The sequence below is a fragment of the Anneissia japonica genome, unplaced genomic scaffold, assembly GCF_011630105.1.
Source record: "Anneissia japonica isolate Jap-2015-1 unplaced genomic scaffold, ASM1163010v1 scaffold560_len657749_cov147, whole genome shotgun sequence".
Taxonomy (NCBI): Eukaryota; Metazoa; Echinodermata; class Crinoidea; order Comatulida; family Comatulidae; genus Anneissia; species Anneissia japonica.
In genome coordinates this window covers 392,295-403,788 of record NW_022754288.1, presented here as the reverse complement: position 1 = coordinate 403,788, position 11,494 = coordinate 392,295, and the positions used below count along the sequence as shown (strand labels likewise).

The following is an 11,494-nucleotide window of genomic DNA, read 5'->3' as shown; positions in this document are numbered from 1 at the left end:
GCTACGCGCCTGGCAGCTTAGCTCAGTCGGCTAATCTGGTGGTAGCCATTCTGTGTGCGCTGAGTCGTGGAGATTTCTAGGTACCTGGTTCAATCCCCATCGCTGCCTCTCCTTGGTTTTCAGCTTAAGAGCTTAAATACAAGTTAGAATCAATAGAACATGGGACGTTTAAGCCGTTGGTCACATGTGCACGTTAAAGAACGCCGCGTACACTCTTCAGAAAAGAGTAGGGGATTGTCTAAGGTGTACTGCACAATCACTACCAGAAGGACCCCACTGGTAATATTAAGTCTTTCGTGGGCTATCTTTGGTACTGAATAAATCCAATCTAATCCCATTAGAATCTGAATTAGGCCCCTACAGGTCTCAGTCCAACTGAAGACCACTACACTGTATTCTGTGGTCCTCAATTAACTAAATTCTTTTATTTTTATTATTCTAATGAGAGATAAAAGCTATTAAAGGCCATGGAAACCTGGTCCCAAAATTGGTCCTTAATTGGATCTCTAGGTCCCTGGTTCAATTCCTATCGCTGCCTCTCAGCTGGAGGGCTGAAATACAAGTTACAAAGCGCATGAGACGTTTAAGCCGTTGGTCACGTGCATGCATTTATGGCCCATATGCACGTTAAAATACGCAGTACCGGTACACTCTTCGGAAAAGAGGGGATTGTCTCCCGGTGTACTCACCACCAGAAGGAACCAACTGGAAATAAGTCTACTTTCGTGGGCTATCCTTGTTGTTTACACCGAATAAATCACAAAATCCAATGGTGAATGCATAATATAGACACACACTCATATTTTCGGAACTATAACTTGTTAGCCCCACCCCATATCAATCATCCAAATTCTAATGCTGCACAAAAACAGGTATCCTTTTTTTGATATCAGTTAACAGGCACTGGCAACCAGAAATAGATTGAGTAACCAGGAATTTTTTAAAACTTAGTAACTACAAAAAAAAAAAAAAAAAAAAAAAAAAGATGACAGGTATAAAGCAAGGGGGTGCACATTTTCCGTTTCTGGCCTCTTGACAGAGCACTGTACATGTTTTTCTACCGTTGTACTTTTATATATTTATATTTTTATTGGTGTTTGTCAATTTAAAAGAAATTTGACAGCTTTATATATAAATTTTATATAAATTTTTTTAACAAGACTCCTTTATTTTTCTCAATATTTTAATTTGTTTACTTCGTTGATGCTTTTATCGATTATTTTAATTTTTCACTTTTATCGTTCTTGCGTTTATTTTATATTTCTTATTTTACTTTTTATATTAAACTTTGTTAGTGGCACTGCTTATAAGGACAGAGATTTGCCGACTTGTTCCAACAAGCCCGACACTGCCGCCTTGAAGTTGATTGTCATTCGCGGGTCCCTGAGAAAAAGTAATAAGAAAAAAAAAAAGGGGGGGGGTGCTCGTTTACGGATTCGATTAGGATGGCAGAGGGAATAATCAAACTAATTTTGTTTGAATCGGTATTTTAAATACCCTACCTAAGAAACCGTTGCCACCTGTCTGATGGGGGGGGGGGCAAATGTTTCCCTGCTGACACAAATTATGAACAAGTAGATACATACTTACTTTGAATCCAACTAAAATTATTTGAAATTGAATCGGGAAATATACGACAAAATTCGACATGTTGGCTTCAAGTCCTCGTTAACGTGTTTAATACTAATCATATTAACAGTCACACACTATGCAAACTATGTGAAATAAATTTAACGTGAACAAGTAGATACATACCAATGTTGAATCCAACTAAAATAATTTGAAATTGTACCAAGAAATATAGGCCTATGACAAAATTCCACATGTTGGCTTCAAGTCTTCGTTAATCTGTTTGAATGTCAGCAATAGGAAGAAGTGGAGTTTAATTTGTCATGAAGAAAATTCATATTTAGCATAACAATGTTTAATGATTGTTTTCTATGTAAATAATAGACAAAAAATGAACAAATAGACTCGTAACCTCTAAGAGAGGTCCCGTACGGTACTACCTTACTTAGGACTGTTGAATAGGTTCTTTTCCAGATGGCTTACGTTTTTTACTTTGCAAGTAATAGAGTGTTTTTTTTTTGTTTTTTGTTTTTTTTCAAAATGAATGACGTATAATTTGAGAATTTATACTACAAAACAATACAAGACTATTATTGCGGATGCAAGGCGCGGGTGGGGGTGGGGCATGCAGACGATGCGACCGCACCCCTTCCCTAAATTGTATTAAGAAAAGGGTGGTTGTGTATTGTCGATATGAATTACGGGTAAGATTTTTAATGTATGAGAGTGCAATTTCCTGACACCTGAGGTCTTTATTCTCAAAATGTTCTCATCTGAGTGGATGGACGTATCCCTACCCAAAATCCCCAGATCGCCTCCACTTATCATCTTTTACATATTAAAAACCTGCCATCCTACCTCTAGGTCTAAGCATAATACTTTTTTTTTAAATAACGGATTTTAGTCTGAAACAGGCCTACAATGGTAATATCAGTCTTGGCCTTTTTGTGGTGTGGTACTGAATTTAGGGCTACTGTATACTTCTTTCTATCGGGATGGCTCTTTTATATGGCCATGATGCTCAATGGTCATTGACAGTGCACTTGTAATATTAAAAATTACTAATATAATTTGTAAATTTTAATTGGATATTTATATTAATTAATTAATTTTTTTTTTTTTTTTTTTTAGGTTTTTCTTGATTTTTAGTTTGCAGAATGTGGTCACCTTTCACAAAGTGCCATTTGTTTTCAAAGCGATATTTATTGGCAAATTTAATGTCAAAGGTTGCATCTCGTTACTAGTGAAGAGAGCTGATGAGTCAACCGCGAGGATAGAGATCCTGCTGCAGACCGGCAGCGAGACTTAAGTCAGCCACGCTTTGCAAAGCAGCCACGCTTTGCAAAACGGTGACGTAGGCATGGCTCTTCCATTCTCAGCATAGGGAAAATGTTTTTGAAGGTAGTATCGCGTCATTTTACGTCAAAACTTACAAATCTGCGTCAATCTAGGTAAATTTGCGTCAGCATACGTAAATTCCCGTTAACTTAACGTCAAAAAACCTGACTGTTTCTGGACGTACGGACGTACATTAGAACTATGCCTAGGTAAGTGACTTAACAATTGCTTTAATTGGAAATGGAAACATAACACTTAAGAATAGCTGATCTTTTTTACGGAAGGCCTAGGCTAGGCCTTGGCCTCTAAACCTAGGCCCTTAACTAGCTAGGCCCTAGGCCTAGCTAGGTATGCTAGCCCAGGAAGGTAGGCTGGGGCGGAGGCTAGGCCTAGCCCTATATATATAGGCTAATAGGCCTAGGGTACTAGGCTGGGTATTCTATTAGGCTAGACCCTTCTAGGCCTAGACCAAGGCCTAGTAGTAGTACAGTAGTGCTACGATAACATCTATATCTTGGCTAGGCCTAGACCTAGTTTTTAAGCCATCCAGGGAGGGGCCGGGATGTGGTTGTGCCTAGCCTAGCAAAAATGTTCGTCTTGGGCCTGGCTTGGCGGCCTAGTCTAGATAGAAGGCCTAGGCCTAGGTAGGTCTACTCTAGTAGACAAGCCTTCTCTAGCAGGCCTAGCCCTATGTGTTTGTTTTTATGTATACAGTATCTACCTGTCTCTTATACACATCTAGATGTGTATAAGAGACAGACTTTGTGGGAGTTTAACCCTAAAAAGAATCTCGAATAAGATAATTTAAACAATAGAATAGATAATCAATTCGAAATCACAGCGCGGGGTACCTGAAACACCTTAGAACATTCATTCTTACGATTCATAAAATACCTGTCTCTTATACACATCTGAATGTCTAAATTCAGTTAAACTAGCAATTCCGTATTATATTTATAAATCTTTATAACATTATACAAAAATTAGATTTTTCTTAAAAATTGAAATTTTGCCGGGAATGGGGCTTTAATAGTAATTAAAATAAATTGATTTCATCAGAGTTATCATAAATTAGATGTAAACGAATGAAAAACATTCTACTTGGAAATAATGTGTTTAATCTAGGCATGAATGTCCAAATAATAATAGGTGATTAAATACTGTAGGTGCCAACTGCCAATAGGGTCATTCCATGTCAAATCACCCAAAAAAAAGGACAAATTTGACCAAAATTTATTTGTAGGTTTATTTGGGTTGGAAAGAGTGAAATTTCAATTTTTTTCAAAATCGGAAAAACGGATCAAAAGTTACAGCCGATCAAAAATGGTTTAAAATGGCAAAATTGCGCACTACCTCCAATTTCCAAACGCAAATAAATCAAAATGTACTGGTCCGATTTTCATGAAACAAGTAGCATATTAAAGGATATTGGACAAGGATTCCAAATCTGTAATTGGAATTGCAGTACGATCAATTTAAGTTCAAACAAATGTTCATTTGCCCTTTAGTTTGACCTTTGACATGACCTTGTAGAACATATTTTATTTTTATTATTAAATTTTTTTTTTAAATCTCTAAAGCATTGCCTATAATATAAAAATCTAAGATGTTTTTCCCCATTACTTGATAATATTCAGTTGTATATAGTTGGTTCAGAAAAAATAAAAAAACATAAATTAATAAAAAAAATATATAATAAATCAGAAAATATTAGTTAAAGCTAAGATATGTTTTGCCACAGAAAAATAATTTTAAGCAGTTAAAAATAGAAGGTTAGAAGAATAATTGTGGGAGTTAGCAGTAGTTTGATTACGGTACATTACTGTACCTAAACTAATAGATTAGCATGACATTGCCTCTTACTGTATGATGGCTTATTTATCGAAAGTAGCTGATATAATGTCTTCCTGATGTTTTGATTGTATTTTTCTACTTGATGATGAGGTAAGTGATGGTGCCTCTACACGTGCTAGTAAAAGCTAAGATACATTTTGTCCCAGTGTAATGTAATAAACAATTTAATAGAAACACAATTGCCTATTATCAAGTAATGAGGAAAAACATATCCTAGCTTTATATATATTATATATTATAAGGAACACTTCAAAGATTAGAAAAATAAATAAAATTGGAAAAATAAAGTATGTTCCGCAAGGTCAAAGAAGAGGTCAAAAAGTCATCCAGTACTAACCTCATCATATGCAATTATGATAACATATTTGGAATCCTCAGAGCATCTCCTTTTCAATCAATGATAGTTACTATTTCAAAATTGGCCTATTAGTTTTCATGTTATGGCTGTTCGAAAATGGGTTTTTCTTAATTTTTTACGGCTCGTAACTTTTGATCCGGCAATCGGATTTTCGTAATATTTTAAATTTAATCTTTTCTCAGGCCAATAATCATTTGTCCCAATTTTCATTAAAACCTGAGTTGGTTGGGTGTTCACCATTGGGTGAACTGACACAGAATGATTTGATTATCAACATGTAAATGCATAATAATGTACATTCGTTTGTTTCAAATACGGTAGATAAAACGAAATATATGAATCTTAAAACATTATTATTAACTTTACACAAACCTAATAAAATCCACTGCTTGTTCAGAAACTCATCGCAGTATTAATGCCATTGACTTGCTTTAAAACCACATTAATTAATTTGCAGCATAAATACCTGATAATACAACAAAATCATGGATCTGTAGCAGTAATAGATTAACAACACACACGGATAATAATATCCATTTCATTTGGTTTGATAATCAACATATAATTGCATGATAATGTAACCGGTCGAACGGCCGAACCGGTCCTACACTGACGGTACCACTGGTGGCCCTAACTACTATTAACTAATGGCTGTTTTGCTGGGAATACCTAGGCCTAGGCCCTTCCCGTTGATCATGGATGGAAGGACCTACGCCTAGGCTAGCCTAGCTAAGCTAGGTAAGTCTGCTAAGTAAGCTCGGATATTGACGAGGAAATAAAATGTCTCTATTTAAACAAAATTTTCTATTTTTTTAATTATATAACAAAATATAGTATGAAGAAAATGTTATTCTATCAAATAATCAAGTACAGTAGTATCTACAATTCTCACAATGAAAATGTGAGACTTGGCAAACTGCATGCGTGATTGTGGATGAATATTTTGATATTTTAAATTATTTTTCTGTTAAGGATCCCAATGAAGATACTGAATGGAATGACATCCTTCGCCAGAAGGGCATCCTTCCCCCAAAAGAGGAGGAAATTACAGAAAATGAGATTATCGAAATGATGGAAGATAAAATTCATAAGGCAAATGCAGGTAAAAAATAATATTAAACGTCCAATGTATGCCCTAATATTTCATTAGGATAACAGATCTACATTATATATTGTGTTTCAAGAAAGTTATAAAAAACATACAAGACATCTGATTGTCACATTTAAGATTTAATTCTCGACATGATATAATATCATGTCGAGTATTTTCCCATTCTAATTCAATCCAATGCTCCTCCAATTTACCATTCATTTGCCCTATTAATAAACACAGCGTATCTGAAAAGCTTTAAAATGGAACAGCCTTCGTTTTAGGTATTAAAAATTGCCGCTGAAACAAATATTTTCATTTCAACACAAGTTTGAAACATTATTTTGATATATTTGTACATCTTTATCTATTGTTAGCCAAAAAAGTGCTGCCTACTAATTAATTTTTCGTCTTTATACCGTATTTGTAATTTCTGTCATGTTGTTAGTGTTTATTGTTTTTTATTTATGTTTATGGCCCACCCAAGAAAGATATATAATACAGTACTTTTTCAAAAGACATGAAAATACTGTACTTCAAAAATTCAAGTAGAATTTTGAATAGTTTTTTATTTATGTTTATGGCCCACCTAGGAAAGAGTACTTTTTCAAAAGACATAAAAATAATGTACCTTAAAAATTGAAGTAGAATTTTGAAAAGTTATTTAAAAGGTTCATATAAACTATTAACCAAGAAACAGATCAAAAAAATTTTGTTTTTACCAATTTACAGACATTTTACTACAAAATTTGTACCTGCTAATTTAAGGATTTTTGTAGTAAAATGTGTGTAAATTGGTGAAAATGTTTTTTTTTTTTTTGTTAATTTGATTCTAGGTAAATCATATGAAGAGATGACTCTTGATGAATTAGATGAATTAGAAGATGATGAAGACGAAAGGGTTTTACTACAGTATAGGTTAGTTGGATTGGATTGGATTTCTTTGGTTCACCAAGAACCACCAAAGAAAGTCTTGAGACTTACTTCTTGTGAGATCCCTCTGGTGGTGAATTGGTCAGTACACCGGGAAAAAGAGATTCCCTTTCTCTTTTCCAAAAAGTGTACTGCATTTTTCAAACGTGCACATGGGCAGTTTTGCACACGGGACCAAATGTGTCTCATCCGACTTTTGAAACTTACATTTCAGCCCTCCAGCTGAAACACAAGGAGAGAAACTAGGGAATTAAATTGGAGTCCAGAGATATGCCATCCTAAAACCAGTGTACTGTCACTAAATGTTAAACTGAGTAATTAGCATATATGTGGCAGTATTGTATACTTTAATACAGAGAAGCTATAATACTTTACTCCAAACTCAAGCAATTCCAATATTGATAACCTTATAATGTGGAGAATAAGAATATATTTTTAAGAAGTATACTGTTTTTTCGTTTATTTAATTTTTTCTTGGTCACTGATACTTGTTTTGGGATGGCAAGCCTCATACAGGTATAAACTGACGATTTTTAGCTTGAAACCTAAACCTGCATTGCTCAATTGTCCTCAGGCAACAACGAATAGCTGAGATCAAGAAATTACAACAAAAAGAAATTTATGGAAGTGTAAAAGAAATATCTGGCATTGATTATGTAAAGGAAGTAAACGAGGCAGGAGATGGTGTTTGGGTTGTACTACATCTCTATAAACAAGGGTAAGATGACATGTTTCATTGATGATATTATTTTATATACAAAATAAATTATATAGCTACATAAATCAATCATAAGAACTATGATAATTTATTATAAATATTTTGATAATAATTTGGGGTATAATTTGAGGTATTTATTAACTTATTACACGGAATATTTGTGCTCGGTGCAGAATAATTTGATTTGGAGTACTGTACTTGAATACTATGTAGAGAAAGTTACTAGAGGAATTTTAATAAAGACGATAAAAACATAATATTAGTTTAGCAAGTGACAGGGATTTTATGGTGTTTCTTCTCTTCTGTGTATGTAGCATACCTCTCTGTACCCTAATCAACCAACATTTTGCTCAACTGTCACGCAAGTTTCCAGCAACAAAGTTCTTAAAGGCTGTGTCAACGACTTGTATCCCAAACTTTCCCGATAAGAACCTTCCAACTATATTTGTATATTTTGAGAATGACATGAAATCACAGTTGATAGGACCTCATACGTTCGGGGGAATGAATCTCACTGTTGAAGGTAAGCAGGCATGTTTTGTGCAATTGAATGAATTTAATGAACAAGGAGAAATGTAGGAAGGCTTAAGCCTCAATTGCACTGGATTTATTTCAGTAAAAGTAACCGTCTTGTCGGTAAGTTTGACTGAAAAAATCCAGTGCAGATAGTCCCGCTCGGTTAACTTGACTGTCGCCGCCGGTTAGTTTTCGGGAGTGAAATTTACTCAGTAATTCCTACCGAGCTACTTTGACCGGCCTGGAAAATCCAATGCGAACAGCAACAGGTCGGTTAAATTAGGCCTCGCTAGGCCTGAAATATCGGAAGGAGAAATTCTAGGCTCTCATGATGTTGGCCTAGTCAGTCAAAGGAACAGAAACAGATCACGACGGCGATTTGCTTTGATCAGATCAGTGTTGCATGTCAGTACGGGTCATGTTACAGGTCAAAATGTACCGCCCTCAAATAGTTAATTTTACACTACTCGGGAAAACTAAACCGAGTTGAAAAGTCCAAGTGCGATTGACGGTAACATTTACCCTAGAAATGTTTACCGTGATGACGGTTACATATTCCCAAAATTTAATCCAGTGCGATTGAGGCTTTAGTTCTCCAAAATTTGCTGTTCCGTATCCCAATTATCAATTTTGAACTTGCTCCCACTCATCATTTATTTTATTATTATCTATTATTCTTTTCTCTTTAAATCACAATTTAAATCATAATTCAAACTTTTAATCAATAATCCTTTAGTTCCTTCTGCTTCTGCAACCATAGTGTTAATGTTTTTCAATTTTATTAATTTTCTTGTTTGTATTTTTGTATAACTATACTGTATTAGCCATAGTGGGCCTTGTCAAGTTAGCTTTCTGTTGCTATAGCTACTCTCTATAAATAATGTGAAATAAATAAATAAGTAAAAGTAAGTAAATAAACAAATAAACAAATAAATAAATAGAATAACAAACAAATAAATAAATAAGGAACAGGTTACTATTAAATAAAATAAACTGAAATAAAATGTCATAAAGTTGTCAACAAGGCTAAAGAGGAGGATGCAGTGGGACTGAGCTTTAAGAGATGGGCGTACAGAACACTAGGCTGCAAGTAGTGAATGGTAATAAGAATGGGCTACTGTAGATAGACAGGTGGGACTAGCCTACAGGTGGTCCTTGTAGGTAATAATAAAAGGAGATGGGTGAGCATAGAAGGTGGGTGAGTGGGGACAAAACTGGCTACAGAATGTGGGTGGGGAGAAGTCTGATATTCAAATGAGGCTACTAATTATATCTGTACTGTTTTGTAATTTAATTTATAGTAATAGGAATTCAGATATTTTGAATGGCATCAAGTTAAGATTTCAAAGGAATTTCCTTTTTCCTTTTTAATTTACCATTTTAAAATGTTTAAAAAAATTGTTTTTCTGTTTTAGATTTGGAATGGAAATTGTCAGAAATAGGTGCTGTGAAGACGGATATGGAGGAAAAGCCAAAACCGAAACAAAGGACTACTTTAACAATTTCATCAGGAAGAGAAAATAATGATGACAGCTCAGATGATGACTACTAGCGCCCTCTATCAACAAAGTTTTATATTGCTAAAAATTGCCACCTATCAGTAGATTTAAATCGTAATATCATTGACACAATAATTTGTAATAATAATAATAATAATATTAATTCTTTATTTATCCTCATTCAACTTGGAAATTTGGGCTCTTGGGGAATCTTGTACACCCTCTGTGCAGAGCCACCGGACTTAACTACAACGTGTAATTGATACAAACATGGCCTTTAACCCACCTAACTTTTTTGTGAGGGTTTATTCCAGGGGCTGAGTATATGATAGACGAGCATTCAATCAAATCTCGACTTTCAAGCCAGGTCTTGAATCTGGGTCCACAACAGTAAGAGGTAGGAAGCTTACCACGTGGTCTAATGCTTAGCAGCAGTGGCTTATCTAGGAATCTTGAAATAGTGGGTGGGGGAGGGGTTGGTGGTTGATGCTGGAGCGAAGGTGATGTGAGAAGATTGGTGATTAAGTGAGGGGGCACTATGTCGCAAAATCTATATAAACCTGATTTTTTTAAACTTTTTTCATCTGCTTAAGCATAACTTTTTTTGCTTTGAACATTTTCAATGGATGGGTGATATGGGGAGGGGGAGGGGGAAGGGGGTGCAAGCTTTTTAAGGGGTTCCCTGAGGCATCCACCTAGATACGCCACTGCTTATCAGTGAAGGAACCCCCTTTTAACAATACAGTTGGAGACACAGTTGGGGGGATTTTAGAAAGTTTGCTTGGCATTTTTTAGCTTGGGTTTAGGCCAAAATTTGGATTTATCATGAATACTGTGAAATATAGGTAATAACTTGAAAATACACGACTTGACCAGATTTTAATAAGAAATGTTTTACTCTTCCAAATTGAAATGTTTTTGTATTTCAAATAAATTAAACGAAATTTCCTATTTTATTGTAAATGTCATATTATGTTCGTCTGTATATTCAATACATTTTCCATGGAAGAATGCGGCATTGTATTAATGAGATCTCGAGCAAACAGTCCAGGCTTTGAGTCAAATGATGATCATTTGTTTCTGTCCTTGTCAAGACACTGTCTATGTTAGGTCCCTTCACATCATGTGCCTACCCGGCATCTTAACTGTCCACCGCATAGGCGTAGATCCCGGGGGGGTGGGGGATATCCCCCGATATATTTGACAAGGGGGATGGTCCATTGTATCATCCCCCAAATATTTTGACTCTATGGGATAAAATGGACCTTTACACACTTTAAAAGACTGTCACAGAAATAATTTGCACTGTCTTATGCGCTTACAAAGATGAAAATTAGCATAATGTATTAATGTTGATAACAAAATTATTTCATCTGGTACCAATCTAAGTTCCTCTTTCCTTAGATGTTAGATGTGCTTGTAAAGAGAGCCACATTTCACACTGAAGGGTGTGTACGACATCAGTAATGTTATGTCAATTCCAAGAATGTGTAAGGTTATATCGGTTGATGAGGAATTTATTGATTAGGCCTATAATAGCAAATTGCATCAATTTATTTTGCAAAAACAAGGTTTCCAGCTTCAGAGGGGGGGCACATCCCCTGTCCGCACAAGGGCAC

General features: G+C 35.1%; 2 protein-coding genes across 2 annotated transcripts in view; one reads left to right on the top strand and one right to left on the bottom strand.

Moving 5' to 3' along the window:
- LOC117123160 (angiopoietin-1 receptor-like) overlaps nucleotides 1-1,857 on the bottom strand; it is a 26,443-nt gene extending 24,586 nt beyond the window's left edge. The window contains exon 1 of the mRNA XM_033269011.1: nucleotides 1,756-1,857. Coding sequence (XP_033124902.1) covers nucleotides 1,756-1,825 — 70 coding nt within the window. The 5' untranslated portion in view covers nucleotides 1,826-1,857. The remainder of the gene's footprint in view (nucleotides 1-1,755) is intronic.
- A 4,234-nt stretch (nucleotides 1,858-6,091) lies between these two features.
- LOC117123179 (phosducin-like protein 3) lies at nucleotides 6,092-10,826 on the top strand (the record flags this gene model as incomplete). Its single annotated transcript, XM_033269032.1, is given in 5 exon segments — nucleotides 6,092-6,221; nucleotides 7,046-7,127; nucleotides 7,717-7,860; nucleotides 8,175-8,383; nucleotides 9,792-10,826. Coding segments are annotated over 5 exon segments (702 nt in total), but the record flags the coding sequence as incomplete, so codon positions are not given.
- Between the last annotated feature and the right edge of the window lie 668 nt (nucleotides 10,827-11,494).